The sequence below is a fragment of the Pteropus alecto genome, unplaced genomic scaffold (assembly GCF_000325575.1).
Source record: "Pteropus alecto unplaced genomic scaffold, ASM32557v1 scaffold75, whole genome shotgun sequence".
NCBI classification, from domain to species: Eukaryota; Metazoa; Chordata; class Mammalia; order Chiroptera; family Pteropodidae; genus Pteropus; species Pteropus alecto.
In genome coordinates this window covers 1,550,255-1,570,604 of record NW_006440638.1, presented here as the reverse complement: position 1 = coordinate 1,570,604, position 20,350 = coordinate 1,550,255, and the positions used below count along the sequence as shown (strand labels likewise).

At 34.0% G+C, this 20,350-nt stretch overlaps 2 protein-coding genes across 4 annotated transcripts in view; both read left to right on the top strand.

Annotated features, from left to right (window-relative positions):
• ATR (ATR serine/threonine kinase) overlaps positions 1-17,417 on the top strand; it is a 136,272-nt gene extending 118,855 nt beyond the window's left edge. Inside the window, 8 exon segments of the mRNA XM_015593746.2 lie at positions 3,338-3,538; positions 4,562-4,705; positions 7,192-7,342; positions 9,901-10,057; positions 10,166-10,319; positions 11,532-11,683; positions 15,905-16,010; positions 16,883-17,417. Of these exon segments, the coding sequence (XP_015449232.1) occupies positions 3,338-3,538; positions 4,562-4,705; positions 7,192-7,342; positions 9,901-10,057; positions 10,166-10,319; positions 11,532-11,683; positions 15,905-16,010; positions 16,883-17,056 (1,239 nt within the window). The 3' untranslated portion in view covers positions 17,057-17,417.
• A 998-nt stretch (positions 17,418-18,415) lies between these two features.
• Positions 18,416-20,350, top strand: part of XRN1 (5'-3' exoribonuclease 1) — a 117,036-nt gene continuing 115,101 nt past the window's right edge. For 2 of the 3 annotated variants that reach the window (XR_003047995.1, XM_006917446.3), the window contains exon 1: positions 18,416-18,604. Coding sequence is in view for 2 of the 3 variants with exons in the window: in XM_006917446.3 (XP_006917508.1) it covers positions 18,530-18,604 (75 nt within the window). In the remaining variant the exon portion in view is untranslated. Of the gene's footprint in view, positions 18,605-18,664; positions 18,858-20,350 lie in introns of those variants that run through there. The other variant, XM_025050767.1, reaches the window with a different exon arrangement.

The following is a 20,350-nucleotide window of genomic DNA, read 5'->3' as shown; positions in this document are numbered from 1 at the left end:
GCAGATGACAAGGTTTCATTCTTTTTTAAATGGCTGAATAATATTTCATGGTATATGCACCACTTCTCCTTTATCCACTTGTCTGTTGATGGACACCCAGGTTGCCTTCATATCTTGGCTATTGTAAATAATGCCATTATGAACATATGGATGCATATGTCTTTTTGAATTAGTATTTTGGGTTTCTTTAGATAAATACTCAGAAATAGAATTACTGGGTCCTTCTTTATCCCTTATTATAGCCTTTGTTTTAAAGTCTATTTTGTCTGGTATACATACTGCTACCTCAGCTTTTTTGTTTGTTTGCTTCTATTTTCATGAAATATCTTTACATGAAATATTTTCATGAAATAACTTTTAGTCTGCATGTGTCTTTCGATATGAAGTGAGTCTCTTGGAGGCAGCATATGTAAGGGTCTTGTTTTCTTAACCTTTTAGCCACCCTATATTTTGATTGGAACATTTAATCAATTTGCATTTAAAGTAATTGTTGATAGATATGTAGTATTACCTTTTTATTCATATTTTTGATCCTCCTTCCTCTCCTCTCCACTTCCCTCTCTTCCTTCTCATCCTTCTCTTGTTCTTCTACATTTCTTATAATACTGATTAGGTCATAATGAACCCCTTTAGCTTTTTTTGTCTGAGGAGGTCTTTATCTTTTCTTGGAGTCTAAACGATAGCTTTGCTGAGTAAAGTAATCTTGGTTGTAAGTCCTTGCTTTTCATCACTTTGAATATTTCATGCCAATCTCTTCTGGCCTGCAAAATTTCTGTTGAGAAATCAGCCGACAGTCTTATGGGAGCTCCCTTGTAAGTAACTAACTGCTTTTCTCTTGCTGCTTTTGAGATTCTCCTTATCATTAACTTTTGGCATTTTAATTATGCTGTGTCTCGGTATGGGCCTCTTTGGGTTCATCTTATTTGGGTTCATCTCTGCATTTCCTGGGCTAGTATGTGTATTTTCTTCACCACGTTAGGGACGTTTTCCATCATTATTTCTTGAATAATGTACAATTATTCAATTCCTTACTCTATCTCTTCTTCTGGCATCCCAAGATGCAAATGTTGGTAAGCTTGATGTTGTCCTCATTCTTTTGGATTCTTTTTCCTTTTTGCTGTTTCGATTGGGTGTTTTCTGCTACCTTATCTTCCAAATCACTGATTCCGTCCTCTGCGTCTTCTAATCTACTGTAGATTCACCTAATGGATTCTTCATTTCTAACTGGTTCGTTTTTATGCCTTCTATCTCCATTTTTATGTTTTCTGTTTCTTTGTTGAAGTTCTCACTGAGATCATTGAGCATCCTTATAACCAGTGTTTTGAATTCTGCACTTGGTAGATTGCTCATCTCCATTTTGTTTAGTTCTTTTTCTGGAGCTTCGTTCTCATCTTTCATTTGAGACATGTTTCTTTGTCTTCTTATTTTGGCTGCTTCCCTATATTTGTTTCTGTGTATTAGGTAGGACTGCTATGTTTCCCGGTCTTGGTAGAGTGGCTTTATGTAGTAGGTGTCCTGTGGGGCCCAGTGGTGAAGTCTCCCTGATCATCTGAGCCATATACTCCAGGTCTGCCCCTTGAGTGGGTCTTGGGTGCCCTCTTGTTTTAATTGAGGCTTGATTGCTGTTGGCACGCCAGTGGGTGGAGTTGACCCTTGGGCTGATTGGTTGTGAGGACTGGCTATTACTACAGTGCAGGAGCTGTTGTTTAGGGGCTGACCCATGAAGCAGGTTTCATTTTAGCTGGGCTCTGGTGCCTGCTGAGTCTGCCATTTGGGTATGTTTGTTTTTGTGGAGGTGGTTGATTCGTGCTCTAGTGTGGTCTGAGGCTAGCCGCCAGGTGTATTGATTCTGGGGCTCCTTGGGAAAGGCTCTGGTCTAAGCCAAGGTCAACTGCTGTGTATATCCTACCAGTCTCCACATGGCTTCTTCTGTATATCCTTAGTTATTGTACTTATGTTCAGCTAGACTTTAGGTGATTCTCAATGATGGTTGTTTTGTAGTTTAGGTGTAATTTTGATGTGGTTGTGAGACGATGCAAGCTCAGAGTTTACCTACTCCACCATCTTGACCAGAAGCTTCTTTGAAATTTCTAAAAGTTCTTAATGTAAATTTTCTGAGAGGAAATTATCCATATTTATTAAAAATAATTTTAAATAGAGGATATGAAATAAGACAAAAATATAAGTATATAAAATACTCAGTTAATTAAAGTTGTCTGATTTTTTCTGTCATATCTTTAAACTTTCATAATTTGTATACATTAACCTGCATATATGAGAGGAGAGATGGAGCTTTGGTTTTTATTCTTTTAGTATACATTTCATTACCTACCATGAGACAAGCACTGTGCTAAGGTAGACAAAGATGAATAAGACTTGTTCTCCTGCCCTGAAGTGCCCATAAGTCTCATAAGAAACTAAGCAGGTGGTTACTATTAGTGTAGTAACTACTTTTTTCATTAGATGTGACTAAAATATGGACATGCTTGTAGGAGTGACTCACTATTCTACTAAGGAATTGGAGGGGAAAATCGCCTAAAGAATGTCCAGGAAAGGTAAAGGTGGGGTAGGCATAGACATAAGGAGGAAGAAAGAGACTCTATAAGTTAAAAGCTAGATTTCACTTTGCAGATACTCACTCTATTAACTGTTTATAAGTTAGAAAGTACAGATCATCTATTTCTTATCTTCCCTTCATCAATAAACATCTTGAAAGAGTAATCTATTTTTGCTATCTTCATTAATTCTATTTAACCTTTCACATACTTGTCAAAAACAGTGTTATGATAATGGCTAACATTTTTCTGGCACTTTTCTAAGTGCTTTACATGTACAAGTTTCTAATTCTGAACTGAAACCTTTGTGGCCAGCTACATTTAGGAATTCAGAATTTTTCACTTTTTTAAAGATCATACAGTACATTTGCTTTATATCGAATATCATAATCAGATACAATAATTAGTTCTGTAGTGAAATATTTTAATCTTTGCAGTGATAAATTTAGGTATCATTTTGCTGCCAAATGAGATGTGGTATAAAAAAAAGTTTGCTTTTATAGAGCTCTCTGGATTTTATAATATCTGATCATTGATTATAGGCCTCTAAGTGTCTCCATTAGTCATCTTAACAATACTATAATGTAGGCGTCAGTATTGATAAGGTGAAAGAGTACAGATAGGTTAAAATGAGATGATGTTTAAAAAATACTTAGACAACTATAGACTGCAGAGTCATTTTAATTAAGATATTGTAGAAGTGAAATTTTATTTTGGGTGAAATTAAGGGTTCCATAATTCAAGGTAAACAGAAATTAAAATGTGCTTTTTCTCCCCTCCAGGTGGATGGAAGTAGTTGCACATTAAGCATGAGCACTCATTTTAAAATGCTTAAAAAGCTGGTAGAAGAAGCAACATTTAGTGAAATCCTCATTCCTTTACAATCAGTCATGATACCTACTCTTCCATCAATTCCGGGTACCCATGCTAACCATGATCCATTTCCTGGGCATTGGGCCTATATTTCAAGCTTTGATGATATGGTAAACTTCAGTTTTGTGTGACTGTAACTATGTTTTTTAAATTTAGTTAAATTAAAAATTTCAAATTAAGTTTAAAAGTTTTTTTAAGAGACGAAATCAATTTTATTTGCAAAGAAAAAATTATTGGTAATACAGAAAACTAAAACTCTTGTATTGATGAGACAAAATTAAGTGATAAAAATCCCATATTCAGTGTAATATTTTGATTTTTCATATGCTCATATTTGTTTTAGTTGACTATAATCTTTATTTTTTTCATAATTTAACTTTTCCATACTCATCTTAAATATGGAGAACAGAAAGAGAACAGAATACAATGTTTTGTTTGTATTTTGAAAGGAAGTGGAATTTAGTTAGGAAGAGCTTGATTCTCTTTTTGAAGTATGATATGACTATTTTAAAGAAATGTTACTAGAGCACTTCTAAGTAAATACTTTAGAAAACTATATTTATTCCAATATATCTGTGACTCAAAACATTTGTTTAACTGCTTCAGAGCCAGATACTAAGCCACATAATGAAATCATTCTTATTACTTATAGTCATGCTTTGTTTTTTAACTTAATATTATCCAGTGTATTTATTCACCTCATTAGATAGACTTGATTTTTAGGAGTTTCTTTTTTCAAAAATCAAGTTTCTTTCCGTTGATAACATTAAAGCCATTTAAAAACAGTGTCTCAGTCTCTGAAGAAAAGTCCTAAAAAGTATTTCAAAAATATTTTAAAAATGTGACCGCTTTACGGGGCTCCCTGAATATGGATGTGTATTTTCTTATATTGCTGAAAAAGTAATCCTTTTACTTCATAGTCATTCCGAATGGATGAAAGTGTGTCCCTACTCATGGGCAAACATTCTTTTCATAGATCATAGATCATTAAAAGAAATTGTTAAAATAATAAATATACTGCATAATATAGGTTATTATATCCCTTTTATCACATTAGTAACAATATTTATAATACATATGGAAATTTAAACAAAGAATTTTGACCTTAATTTATATATAACTCATTTTTTCAGGTGGAAATTCTTGCTTCTCTTCAGAAACCAAAGAAAATCTCTTTAAAAGGATCAGATGGAAAGTTCTACATCATGATGTGTAAGCCAAAAGATGACCTGAGAAAGGACTGTAGACTAATGGAATTCAATTCCTTGATTAATAAGGTTTGGAGATAGTTTTATTTTAGAATTACCGTAATTACTGTCAGTATGATATAGGCTTTTCAGTATGCAAATAGGTCACTTTTAAAAAGAGCGAATAAAATTTACAGCCTTTCATTTCATTTTCAATTTTTTTGAGATAAAATATATATAACAAAATTTGCCATCTTAATCATTTTTAAATGTTCAATTAAGTTTAGTGGCATTAACAACACATTGTTGTGTAACCATCACCACCATCTCTCTCCAGAACTTAATGCATCTTTCCAAACTGAAGCTGTATCTGTTAAACAATAACTCCTTATTCCCCTTTTCCCCATGCACTGCTAACCACCATTTTCTACTTTCTGTCTCTATGAATTTTACTACTCTAGATAACTCATATTAGTGTAATTATACAGTATTTGTCCTTTTCTACTTGCTTATTTCACTTAGCATTGTTTTCAGGGTTTAAGCTGAATAATATACCATCGTATGTATGTTCATACCACATTTTGTTTATTCATTCACCCTTCAGTGGACACTTGGGTTGCTTCTACCTTTTGGCTATTATTAATAATGCTGCTGTGAACATAGGTGTGCAAATACCCGTTTAAGTCCCTGCTTTCAATCTTTTGAGTATGCATTCAGAATTAGAATTGCTGGTTTCACTTAACTTTTTTTGGTTGACTTTTAATTATTTTATATTAGTTTCAAGTATACAGTACAATATTTAGACATTTATATAATTTATGAAGTGATTCCCCCAATGACTCTTGTGCCTATCTGGCACCACACCCAGCCATTAAAATAATATTGACTATATTCCCTATGCTGTACTCTAAATAAATCCCCATGACTGTTTTGTAACTACTAATTTGTACTTCTTCATTCCTTCACCCTTTTCACTCAGCACCCTAACCTCCTCACATAATTTTTGAAAACTAAGGTACTTTTATTAAAGTGAGAAAAATGTTTAAGACATATTAATGAGAGAAAATATTTTCTACTGAAATGTTTAAATTATCTATATTTTTTATCAGATTTATTTATGTTTTATGTTTCAGTGCTGGAAAGAAAGTTAGGTTCTGTTTTTAACAACACAGTGTTTAAAGGTGATCATTAGTATTTTTTTTCTTTTTTTTTTTTTTGGTTCTGTTGGTAAGTACTTGATTTCTAGCTCAGAAATAAGAAATCTCATTAAAAGGTTATTATAATGTATGGTCCTAGGTGTTTTGAATTATTCTGTAGCCAGGTATTTATAAATGCATAACATCTGTTTTTCTCTTGGTAAAAACAAACCATACTCTGGAAAGATGAAACCTTATTCTTTTTCTATACGCTTTGTGTCTCCTCTTCAACCTCCTCCCACATTTCACCTCTTTTATTAGCCGGAAAAGTTATGGACTTTTAACGTAGAAAAGATATAGCAGTGAATGAGTTCATTTTTTAAAAAAAGACAATTATGATTTGTGCTTAGTTTAACCAAAAGTAAGTTAAAAGTTAATACCACATTAAAAACTCATTTCAAAGGCAGTGTGAAGGGAAGGAATATTTTTAATTTAAAATATTGTTTGGTGAATTCATAACTTAATTTACTGATTATTGAACTATTAGTATATTCATCCTAAGCTCCCTGAGTGTTTTTCTGGTTTGGAGTATCAAGTGGCCTGGCTTTAGTTTATAAATTTATCTTAATCAGCTTTGTTACTAACTGAATTATTTCATTACCGATCCCCCACATTAACATGGTCAAATTAAGTAGCCTTCTTATGGAAAACTAGAATCTCACTATGTTGGTCTAGGAGGCCACATATTGATCTTTATATGTGATTCTAATGCTGTTTGCTGACATTTATGTAGCCTACTTATTCCTAAAGTTTAAAATGTGTTTTTGGTCAGTGATTGTGCTTTTGAATTGGACGGGTTACAAATATAGATGTGTGCTTATTTTATTCAGTTCTAGAATTAAACAAAATACTGTTTATCTTTACTTGTTATGTTTCAGGATTAATCAGATGAGATGTGAAAAACTTTTTTTAGGCTAGAAGAGAATTTTTCAAATGAAGCTGTAATATTAAATTGCAAAAATAAGAAATATATTTTGGAAACACCATAAAACTCATACTGTTTTGTTCATGCATTTTCGAGATAATAAAAATAAACAGCAGTGTCTGTGCCTAAGTACTTAATGTTTTAGAAGGAATAAAAATAAAGGAGCATTTTGTCATTGTTAAATATACAACTGTAATATTTTTGAACATGATATTATTGTCACATTAATAGTTCATAATTAAAAACAAGGACTTCCCAAGGCATTTTTAATGATTTTGAAATAGATTAGGTATGCTATTCCAGTAGTTTCCTGGCCTGTCATCCTGAAGGATTGTTCATCTTCATTACACAGCAAGCTTTCATTGACATTCTTTTGCTATGAAATAAACAATCTCTAGATATATTTGACATAACATAAAATTTCTAATTTTAATTTTTGGGTTTTTTTTTAACAGTGCTTAAGAAAAGATGCAGAATCTCGTAGACGAGAACTTCATATCCGAACATATGCAGTTATTCCACTGAATGATGAATGTGGGATTATTGAATGGGTTAATAACACTGCTGGCTTGAGACCTATTCTGACCAAACTATACAAGGAAAAAGGTACCAAAATTAATGCTTAAAATATAACTATATAATATGGCATAGTAGCTGCTACCATATATGATTGTAATTATTAACATTTATTGTACATTTTTTGGGTATAAGCCATTATGAAATTTCTAGTCAAATGAGATTCTTTATACAGAGTATATATCTACAACGTGTGTATACGTGTGTGTGTGTGTGTGTGTGTGTGTGTGTATTTTCCTTGTGTTTTAACTCCTCCTCTACTTCATCTCTAAAGGATTGAGATAGTTTATAAAAATGTATATGAAAATTTGTTTTTCACACACTTAATGGATAGTAATTCTGAAGCTACTTTATGTGTATACTAGACTTTAGCAAATAAAAAAATATATTGTGGCTAATGAGAGCTACTTTTTCACTGTCAGAGAAAGAAAAGGAAAGGGAAGGCTAGAATGAAACCAAAAGTGTTAGATTAGTAGTAGAGCACTTGCCTGCTGGCTAAAACCTGGGATAATTTGAGGACCAAAATAAATAATGATAGTAATCAATTATAACCCATGGAATAAAATGAATAGACGTGAATCTACACTGATGTAAGTAAACACTTGAATAAATAAATAGGGAAATAGGAATAGTTCTTCCTTACGGTAGAATTGCAATGAATAAATGTAGAAGAAATTATAGAAATAGAAAGTCACCAATTAGCAAATACCATAGTAGTAATTGTTGCAGGCAGTAATATCAATGGATCCTAAAATTAGTAGGAAAAATATGATGGGAAACAGGTTATTTACAAAGTCTCATAGTTTCCACAGAATAACTGATTAATTACAAAGGGGAAAAATGTTAACTTTACAGCAGAAAAACAAAAATATAACTACTTAGAATTCTTTAAAAAAATGTCAAAGTAATGAAAGACAAAGATACAAATTTTCTAGACTTGAGGACATTGTGGAAACATGACAGCTGTATGCAATATGGGATCCTGGATTGGATCTTGACCCAGAAAAAGGATGGTAGTGGGACAATGGGTGAAATTTGAATAAGGTCTGAAGATTAGTTAATATTATAACAATATTAGTTTCCTTGTTTAGATGATTGTACTACTATTATGAAAAAGATGAACAATAAAATCTGAGTGGTGAATAAATGGGAACTCTTTGTATCATTTATGTAATTTGCAATACAATTAAAAATAAATATATTGCTATCAAAGTGAGGTAGGTAGAAAATAAGTGTATTAGTTTCATAGGGCTGCTGTAACAAAGTACCACAAACTGGTTACAAACAATGGAAATTTATTCTCTCATAGTTCTGGAGGCTAGGAGTCCAAAATCACCGTGTCAGTATGGTCATGATATCTCTGAAGGCCTTAGGGGAGAATATGTTCTAATCCTTTCTCTTAGCTTCTCGGGTTGCCTGCAGTCTTTGACATTTCTTGGCTTATAGTTGCATCACTCCATTCTCTGCCTCAGTCGTCACATAGCACTAACCCTAAGTCTGTGTCTCTGTTATCTCTTCTTATAAGGACACTAATCATTATATCATGGGCCCACCTAATGACTTTATCTTAACCTGATTACATGGACAAAGACTCTATTTTCAAATAAGGTCACATTTATAGGTACCAGGGGTTATGACTTCAGTATATTACTTTGCAGGATACAGTTCAACCCATAACATTAATATTCATAAATTACTGTATTATGGCTATCGTCATAAGTATGTTATGTACTACATTATTATTGTTGACAAGCCTAATTATCCCTATTTTATGGACAATGCCAGAGAGGTTAAGTTCACATAACCAATATGTTGCAGAGCTGAAACTCAGACACACTTGAATCTGATTTCGAGGAACATACTATTGACTATTTTATTTAGAAAGATGAAATATTATATAAGTTTTAGTTATTGCCTTTGGGTTTTTAAAAATAAATATATTTTCTACCTTATCATGAACACAATTGAACTATGCAACTTTTGAGTCTAAAAAATCTCAAATCGCAGACTTGTCCTTAAAACTTTTAGCTGTGTCTTCTTTACAAAAAGCACCAAACTAAGGTAGGCATAAAAGTCACTTTATAGACTGGAGTAATACTCAGCACCTAAAACACGGTCACAAATCTATCAGAAGGAAAAGTTCTTCTGCTTCTCCATTTGTGTTATACAAGATTTAAGAATTGGGTATATTATGAATCTTATAGGCTAGCTTTCACACAGTAAATTTATTCAGAGCACCGTAGTCACGTTTCTTAATTTAATGTGGACCTGTACTACATGCTTATAAAGAGAGAGGTCACTATAATTTTAGTGAGGACTGCAGTATTTTTACAATTTCAGGGGCACTATTCACATTCTGAGTACTATGATCTGGTGTTATTTGATTCCACAATATTGGTTTTAGTTTGCATTTATTATCATCAACAAGAAGATAAATTTACCTTCTCGTAATTGAAAAATTTCCATTCATGCGTTTGAATAACAGTTTGAATAAAAGTAGATGTTTCCTGTCCTATTTTAACAACAACAACAAATGCCCCTTTTCTCATTTGGCTTGTGTTATTAATGGAAATCATTCTACCTTGTAGGAGTTTATATGACAGGAAAGGAACTTCGCCAATGTATGCTACCAAAGGCAGCAGCTTTGTCTGAAAAACTCAAAGTATTCCGAGAATTTCTCCTACCCAGGCATCCTCCTGTTTTTCATGAGTGGTTTCTGAGAACATTCCCTGATCCTACATCATGGTAAGTTTTCAAGAATATACATTATTATGGTTGGATTTTAAAAACTATTTTAGATTTATGTTGCCTCATATGCATGTGGATATTTGGTAAGCATTGTATTTTCTTTAGGTACAGTAGTAGATCAGCATACTGCCGTTCCACTGCAGTTATGTCAATGGTTGGTTATATCCTGGGCCTTGGAGACCGTCATGGTGAAAACATTCTCTTTGATTCTTTGACCGGTGAATGTGTACATGTGGATTTCAACTGTCTCTTCAATAAGGTATGACTTACTCTAGTAAATCATATGTTTTCTCCTAATTTTCTTTCTTCAACAACTGTTCTTCTTAGACATACCTATTCGTAGCAGTTATAGTCACAGTTAAGTCACATTGAGAGTTTGTTCATTGGTTTTGATCTGTGGATCCCACAGCCCTCAGTAAAGCAACTTAGGATGTAGAGAACTCAGAAGAGTGATATAGTAAAATTAGCAGCAAACTTGAATTCCAAAAGGTTAGGTTTAAGTTTTGACTCAATTAGTTCTTAGTTACATGAACATGGACAGATTATTTCATTTTACTGAGACTCATTTTTAAAGAAACAGTGTAGTTTAATGTGTTGGTTCCCAAACCCACCAGCATATCAAGAATCATCAAAGAGGTTTTTTTTTTTTTTTTAAGGTAGTCACATAGGAAACATCCCAAGAGACTCAGATTCTGTAGGTCCAGAGTGGGGGTCCTGGGAATAAATTAAGGTGTTGGACTCTGAGGCCTCCTCTGATTTTCCAGTGTTATCATCCTGGGAGACAGACTGGTAGGTAGCCCCGCTTTTTTCTTCATCCCCATTCTCTATGGGTTGCCTTCTGCTATCACAGGGAAACAAGAAAGGTCACAGACCAAATTGAGAACAAATCAGAGGTAAACCACTAGTATAGGTTAAATCATACAAGAGAGGAATTTGGGGAAAGTGATTAGAGGGATTAAAAAACTCTAGGAAAGAAAGGTTAGAGAATGGCAAAAAATAAATGAGCCGAACTTCGTTATAGTACATGTTACATTTCCTGTCTGAGGAATGTGAGCATCTAATACTTTGCTGTATCCTTTCTCCTCCTATTTTAAAGTGAAAGTCCTAAAGAAAATATGAGAATATTTATATGTACTTTATATTATTCAAGAGGGACATTAAGAAAGTTAATATGACTAAATATTGAATGCATAAATATTTCTCTATAATGCTATTTACCATAGTAATTCAATAAAAAGGTGGGTCTATTCATCCTCTAGATCTTATTCAAGGAGTTGCATTTGAGTTACCCAAAAGCAAAGATAGAGTTATAAGGATCCTTTATGATATAGGCCTCTAATGCAGTTACAAATATAAATATTTTGAGGGTATGTTTGCTCTTTGTTAAAGAGTCTAAACATGAAGTTCTAAATTTTTTGGATATTTTAAAATTTTAACATTATTACTTTTTGATAAAATGTATTATTTTAAGGGAGAAACCTTTGAAGTTCCAGAAATTGTTCCATTTCGCCTGACTCATAATATGGTTAATGGAATGGGTCCTATGGGAACAGAAGGCCTTTTTCGAAGAGCTTGTGAAGTTACAATGAGGCTGATGCGAGATCAGAGAGAGCCTTTAATGAGGTAATCATCTGTATTTTGTAAACAATTTAACAGTAGCTTTGAATGCAGTTATTGGTTTCTAAGAATGTTTTTTTATACAGAAGCCACTTTGCATTTGTTGAAGTGGATTTTTTAAAATAATAGCTTTATTAAGGTATCATTTACATACCATAAAATTCACTCTTTAAAGCGTACATTACAGTGGTTTTTAGTATATTCACAAGATTGGGCGACCATCACCACTATCTAATTATAAAAATTTCATCATCCCCAATTGAAATTAGCAGTCATCCCTACTCCCCCACCATTGCCCAACATCTACTGACCTACTTGCTAGCTCTATGGATTTGCCAGTTCTGGACATTTCATATATAAATGGGACCATAAAACATATGGCTGTTAGTGTCTGTCTTCTTTCACTTAGCATAATGTTCTTAAGGTTTATCCATACTATAGCAGTACTTTATTCTTTTTTATTGCCAAATAATATTCCTTTGCATGGGACCACATTTTGTTTATCCATTCATCAGTTTGGATTAATGAACATTTGGATTTTTTCCCACCTTTTGACTATTGTAAATAGCGTGGCTATGAACTTTTGCATATAAGTTTTATGTGGATATATGTTTTCAGTTCTTTTTGTTATACCTAGGAGTACAATTGCTGGGTTCTATTTTAACTCTAAACTTAACGTATTGAGGAACTTTCAAGCTGTTTTCCAAAAGCAGCCATAATACTTATAATCCCATTAGCGATGTTTAAGGGCTCCAATTTCTCTACATTCCTACCAACACTTGTGATTATCTGTCTTTTTAATTTTACCTATCCTTGTGGGTGTGAAGTGGTATTTCATTTTGGTTTTAATTTGCATTTCCCTAATGACCAATGATGATGAATGTTTTTTCATGTGTTTCTTGTTCAGTTGTATATCTTCTTTAGACAAATGTCTATTCAAATCCCATTTTTAAATTGGATTATTTTTTGTTGAGTTATTAGAGTTCTTTACATAATCTGAATACTGGACCCTTATGAGATGATTTGCAAATATTTTCTCTCCTTTATGGTTGTTTTTTCCCTTTCTTGATGATGCCTCTTGAAGCATAAAAGTTTTTACTTTGATAAATTCCAGTTTTTGTTATTGTTATTTGTGCTTTCGATGTCATACCTAAGAAACTACTGCATAATAAAGTCATGAAAAATTATATGTATGTTTTCTTCTAATTGTTTTATAGGTTTAGCTCTAATACTAGATATTTGATCATTTTCAGTTATTTTTTATATCTAGTGTGAGGTGGGGTCCATATTTATCCTTTTGAATATGCATATGCAGTTGTCTTAGCACTTTTTTTTTCCTTACATTTGTATTTTTTAGTCAACTAATATAAGAAGGTCAGCGGCATCTATATTCCCTATATTGTGCTAGGTTTTCTAGAGGTAAGGAATAAATATTGATTCAGAGTAGTGTTTCTAATGAAATGGCCCTTGGACCCTGGGAGAGTCAGAGTTGGGGAGAAGAGGTGCAGAGTCAGCAGAGGTACTAAAATTTGGTATATGAATTGGAAGTAGATGTAAACTATTTACAAATTTGGTCACTGTGGTGGAGGTCTAATTTACCAGCACTGTTTTTTAAAAGGATTATTTTTCTTCTTCTAATTATCTTTTCACTTTTGTTGAAAATCAGTTGACCATATATGTCCAGACTCTGTTCTGTTGATCTTTATATCTAACCTATGCCAACAACACACTGTCTTGTGCACTGTAGCTTTGTAGTACGTTTTGAAATCAGGAAGTGTGAATGCTCTACTTTTTCATTTTTTTCCCAATATTGTTTGGCTCTTATGGGTCTCTTGCATTTCCATATGAATTTTAAGATCATTTTGTCAATTTCTGCAAGAAGATAGCCTGGATTTGATAGGAGTGGCATTAAATCTGTAAATCAACTTGGGAGTATTGCCATCTTAACAATATTAAGTCTTCTGATCCATGAATGTGGGATTTCTTTCCATTTATTTAAGTCTTCTTTAATTTCTTTCAAAGTTTTGTAGTTTTTAATTTGCAGGTTTTGTATTTAATTTTTTTTAAAAAAATGTGTTTTTTAGCAGTCACCAGAGGGTTGGGGGAGATGGGGAGAGGTAGATGGGATAAAAGGGGTCAAATATGTGGTGACATAAAGAAATCTAACTATGGGCGGTGAACACATAATACAATATATATATGCCTTACTGTTGAATTGTACACCTGAAACTCACTGGATTTCATTAACCAATGTCACTAATAAAAGAATTAATTTTTTTAAAAATGTGTTTCTGAGTACTTTATTCCTTTTAAGGCTATTCTAAATGGAATTTTCTTAATTTCATTTTTGAACTGTTGATTGCTAGTGTATAGAAATATAACTGATAAATTTGTGTATTGATCTTTTATCTTGCAACCTTGCTGAACTTATTACTTCTAATAGTTATTTTTGTAGATACCTTAAATTTTTTTCTCTACAACAGCACGTTATCTGCAGATAGAGATAGTTTTACTTCTTCCTTTGCAATCTCAATGCCTTTTCTTTTTCTTGTCCAATTGTCTAGCTAGATCAATGTTGAATAGACTTGGAGAGAAGTCTACATCCTTGTCTTGTTCCTGATCTCAGGGGTAAAGAAGTCCTCTGTCTTTGACCATTAGTATCATGTTAGCTGCGGGAAGTACAGTTGACCCGTGAATAACATGAGGGTAGGGTTACTGAACCCCTGCACAGTAATAAAATCCACGTATAACTTTTGACTCCTCAAAAACTTAACTGCTAATTGCCTACTGTTGACTGGAAGCCTTACTGATATCATAAATAGTCAATTTACATGTATTTTGTATGTTATATGTATTTTATACTATATTCTTAAAGTAAGCCAGAGAAAAGAAAATGTTATTAAGAAAATCATAAAGAAAATATATTTATAGTAAAAAATATGCATATAAGTGGACCCGCTCAATTCAAACTCATATTGTTTAAGAGTCAACTGTAGTTTTTAAAAAGGATTTATAAAGCTCATTTATTCATCTTTTTATTTAAAAGCTGTCTACCAGACATTATGGTAGAATATATTGGTTAGTTAGACATAGGCCTCTGAAAGAGGAAGTATAGCATATTGTGAAACTTAACTAGTAGCTCCTATCCTAGTCCGGAAGAAGTCAAGAAATAATTTCTAGAGGAAGTAGCTGAGACTTTAAGATAGAGTTGACTTTGCAAAAGGGAAGAGAATGTTCTGAGTGATAGAAATATCAGTGCTATTGAAGGCACGCCCTACCTGAGAAATGCAATACTGCGTTGTGGAGGGTGGACTGCAAGAGGGTGGTGCTAAGATGATGCTGGACAAATGAGCAGAGCTATATTCTAAAAGGTCCACATGAAGCCAGTTTACACATTAAACTTTACCGTGAGCAAAACCAGAAGTCATTAAGAGTTTTAAGAAGAAAATTTAAAAAGAAGAGGAAATGAGGTCATCAGATTCGTACTGCAGGAAAATTGCAGTTCCAGTTTGGGCTGGAGGCCAGAAAACTAGTTAGAGAACTGTTGCAGTAACCCAGGAAAAAAATGGTCCACTGAATGAAGTAGTGATGGTAAAGATGGATATAAATAGAGAGGTGGAATTGGGTGTTTAGAGGAAGAGGAGGCAAGGATGATTCCTAGATTTTTGTTCAGGGCCAATGGGTAAATTATGTATGTTCTTTACTGATTTGAGGAATAAAGGAGTAATAGTTTGGGTGAGGGTTCATGAGTTTTGTTTTGAAAATGTTGAATTGAGGTGCTTACAAGATATCTAAGTGGGTTTTTCCCATCGGTAATTGGAGTTCATATGTAGAGCACAGGAGAATAATTCTGGGCTGTATCTATATGGTAGCTATAAAATTTTATGGTCATTGTGGAGACATGACAGGGGATAAAATTCACTTATTCAATAAATATTCATTAAACCAGTTAACAGTATACATTTAGAGATGGCACACAGAACTCAGCTTACTTTACACTTCAAGAACGCCTCTGTCCCTCCCGTCTCTTTCTTCTTTCCCCTTTCCCTCCCTCACCCCAAAACGATTTCATGTGTTTTACTGAAATGGTAATAATGTGTAAGAGTATTACTATTAGCTTCTTGCCCTTCATTTATTCTTCCCCTACGTATTGACTTTATCAAGATTTCTTTTTACAAAGATAACATTGTATTATTACCATAATAATTTTTTTTTGTTCCATTTTAGTGTCTTAAAGACTTTTTTACATGATCCTCTTGTGGAATGGAGTAAACCAGTAAAAGGGCATTCCAAAGCACCACTGAATGAAACCGGGGAAGTTGTCAACGAAAAGGTTAGTAGAAGGTTTAACTTGATATGAATGAATATTGTATATCTCTACAAATGAGAACTGATTCTAAATATCATCAGTGACTGATCATTGAATACTCTGAAATCTAGTTCTCTAGTATGTTAATGCCCTAAGTTTTCTTTATTGTCATTACTATTGTTGACATTATTATCATTTGTGTAATAAAAGCAGAGTTCAGGATACATTTGTTTAACCATAGACAATTCACAATTATGAGATAAGAGCAGGAAAAACTTGAACACAAACTGTGTGGACTTATAAAGCAAGTCTCAGCCTTAATACGTAGAATTCACTCTTTACTAATAGCAGTTGAAGCATCAAAGTTTTCAGATAGTCATTTTTAATAAGTTAGAATAGATCGAAGATTGTTTTTCTAACATCATTCTCACTCTTGCATTCTGATATGCTTTTTTTATACAGAAATGTGTAGAATTCCAAGTACTTCACTTAGAACTCCCATTTGCATATACTAATAATCTAAATATTAGGCATTAGCATATTATTGCTATTATTAGAATATTCATTCAAATGTTTAAGTACTAAACAGTTTCAGAGTAGATTTTTTAATGTTATTATTTTCCTAGAATTATGTGGAACAAATTCCCCCGGTAGTTCACAAGTTCAGAATAATGTCTAAACTGTTGATGTTGGATCAACACTGAAAGCCTTAAAATCAGTATCTCAAATTATTGTACTTTTTCATTTCTTCTGAGTATTTGCTCTTAACAAAAGGGGTAATAATAATCAGTAAAATGCATTGACATTGTTTGATAGAAAGGTAGTAATTCGAAATTATCAACATGCACATATCATTGAATCCTTAGCCCTTATGATTTTCAATTACTTCCTTTTAGGCCAAGACCCATGTTCTTGACATCGAGCAGCGACTGCAAGGTGTAATCAAGACCCGAAATAGAGTGACAGGCCTGCCATTATCTATTGAAGGACATGTGCATTACCTTATACAAGAAGCTACTGACGAAAACTTACTATGCCAAATGTATCTTGGATGGACCCCATATATGTGATAAAATTACTTAAAGGAATATACTAATAACTAATTTAATGCATTTGGTATTAATCTGTGGTTGTATCTGTTCAATTCAAAAGTACAACATAAGTTGCTTTATGTTTTCAAAGCAACTGGTATTATTTCTCCCTCATTAATATTTAAAATAATATATGCTGTTATTAAGAAATAAAGTGCTTTCTTAATATATGCTGTGTATTTTAACCAGAGAGATGGATCATATGTTCTTATGCTCTAAAAATATGTATGTGCAAGAAACAAGCCAGCTTAATTTCATTTTACAACTTTTAAGTACTTGCTAGCATAAGGATTCATTTGAAGAACAAAAAAATTATACTGAATAAATTCTGTGGACAAAGCACTGTGCTAAATTTGTACATAGAGCTTAGGTCTCCTGCCCTCTAGGAACTGATAGTCTAGAAAAAAGAAACATAAATAGAACATCATCCAGTTCACTTAATAAAACTTTTTTTTTTTTTGTATGGTTGGAAATGTGATAAGGAATAAACCATATAAGTCAAGAAGCATAACTATGAAAACTATATACATTCTGTAATTTTAAAGATGCTGAAAATGTACCAGAATGCAGAATCCAGTAGTCTTGGAAGACAGCAATACTTGAAATTTCATGAGATTTTAAAATATAAAAAAAATTTAATGTGGTTAAATTTTTATTTTCCTGCAGAAAACTTAATTCATAATAATTAGAAAGCAATGAGGTTATTACATTCAAATAAATGGAAGACCTTTTATAATATGATTTTACTTAAGTTCACTCGAGAGAACTCTTTTTGGCACGGTTGAAAGTGATGGGGAAAACACAAGAAGCTAAGAGTATTAATGTGAAAACTGAACAATTTCCTATCGAATGCCTAATATTAAGAGTTAAGGAGGAAGCTGGTTGGGGCCGGGTGGAGGGAGTTAGGAAACTTTCTTCAACACGACTTGTTAAAGAACGTTTTTAAAACAAACTTTGCTGTAGGTATATATCCCTCAAAGGAAAAAAAACTCCCCCTCACCAAACAAAACTAAACCAAATAAATCACCAGAACTTTACAAGTCCGTGTTGAAAAATGCTGAGATGAGAATTTCAGGGGACTAAAAACAACCACGATAAAAATCAGTGTTCGGTACTCTTCCAGCAGTCTGGAGAACTTTTCATACCACTTGCAAATCAACTTATGGTCTGTGAACTGGCATTTTCAGAACTAACCTTAACACACATACCAAACGCCTCGGGGCTCTTAAATGTAACCAGCGAGCACGGCGGCGGCGAGTTACAGCTGGAATTAGAGCCCCGCCGCGTGGTTGTGGCTGGAATCCGGCCGCTCTAGGCCTAGTGGGCGTTCTCTATGGTCGGGCGGGAGGTGTGTTGTCATCGGCGGAGCGACGGCCGGAGGCGGCGGCGTAGGCCCCGGCGGGGCGTTTGGTTTCGGTTTGGCCCTGAGTGGAGTTAGTATTGACAGTCGAAATGGGAGTCCCCAAGTTTTACCGATGGATTTCAGAGCGATATCCGTGCCTCAGCGAAGTGGTGAAAGAGCATCAGGTGGGTGAGCGAGGGGCAGCGGCTGAGAAGGCCAAGGACCGGGGACTCTGCGGCCCTCTCCATCCTGGGTCTGGGGCTCCCCAGCTTCCTCTTTCTGCGCGTCGTCTGCGGGATGAGTGGGAAAGGAGGGAAACAGAAAGTTTGAGGACACCCGGATGATCTGAATGTGACGATCTGAATGGGGGCGAAGACAGGTTGCGTTTCTGTTAGCAGAGCCGCGGTGATCGCGGCAGTTCTGACAGCTCCCTGCCTGGTGAGGGCCTTCCGCGATTCCGAAATTAAGCCCTGCGGTGGTACGCTTTAGTGAGTTCTTTCCTTTCCTCCCCGGTGAGCTGTAGATTGCATTTTCCCTTATAGAGCCCGAGTGGAAGTCCTCTCAACCCCGCCCAAAGCCACAGACCCTTATAGAAACAATTACTCCCGCCTCCGCAGTCGAGTCCCCTTATTTACTTATCGAGAACTACAGCCTTTCCCACCCTCAACGCCTAGACTTTTTGACGTGGTTTATGGGTCATATTTATGAAACCTTTTGTTACTCTTTCCTATTCGGAGGCGTGTGTGTGTGTATGTGTGTGTGTGTGTTAGAGAGAGAGACAGAGAGAATGTAAGAGCACTAACATAGGTAATAACAATATTTTATATAATGACTAATGACCCCAGGGCGACGTGTAGATTCCAAAAAATGTAATTTACATATTGGAACTCTGGAAAGAGAATAGAAAAACGATTACCTAGACTGCTAGACTTTGGGTCATACATGTTTGTCACATGCAGTGACTTTAGTAGATCTCTTGTTCATTTTATATTTTACAGGGAAAAAATCAGTTTTGAAATGTGTATAGTTAAATTGATTGTGATGGATAGCATTATATTCATAGAGGGAGTATTAATCCAGCGAACACCATCGTGCTGTCTGTTAAATTATGGTTTAATCTGTTTTAGAAAATACCATAAGCATGTTTGAAGGGTAGGGTTAAATTTCTAGAAAGCGTTCTTTGTTGTTAGATCACAATCAGACTTGGTATATGAAAAAGCTTACAAAAAAATTCTAAAATGGAAGTTTATTTGAAACATGGGTTGAGTTAGATTTAGGAAGATATTTCTTTCCAGAGAAGAGGGTTAAAAAAAGTTTACTAGTACATTTCAGAAATGGAGACAACTAACTTTGGCATTTCCTGGTCCTTCATTCAAAAAATGAGTACCTGCCATGAGTCATTCGCTTTATCTCTCAAGTGAAAAAAAATGTGATTGTTAGTCAAACTGACTTAATAATACATAATTTGTTCAATAATATTTTACTCTGTACTATTTGACACAGAGTTTGTTTTGGTGAAATTATCTCTGATTCTCTCCATCTTGAGGATTTGTTATTGAAGAACAAAAATAATCTTTTCAAGGCAGTTTTATGATATGAACATTAAGACTAGGTTTAAACTTGGTTCATCAAAAGTGATATGTTTAAAAAAATGTTTGATTCTGGTAGTTAACAGCAACAATAAAAAGCAAATGTTATAAGGCATTACCTTGCTGCTCTCTCAAGCAGTACTTAAAAGATGGTAATGCCTAAGTCACAATGATTCAAAAGCAAGTCCTGGGACGGAGTTGGGAAGAGGTTTGGAGGAAGATTGAGTTCTGGAAAGATGGTGGTGATGATGGTAGTGGTGATAGCTGCGTAATCTAAGGTCTCTCTGAATCTTTACATGAAAACGAAAAGAGCAATTAGATAGCAAAATGTAAAGCCCATAG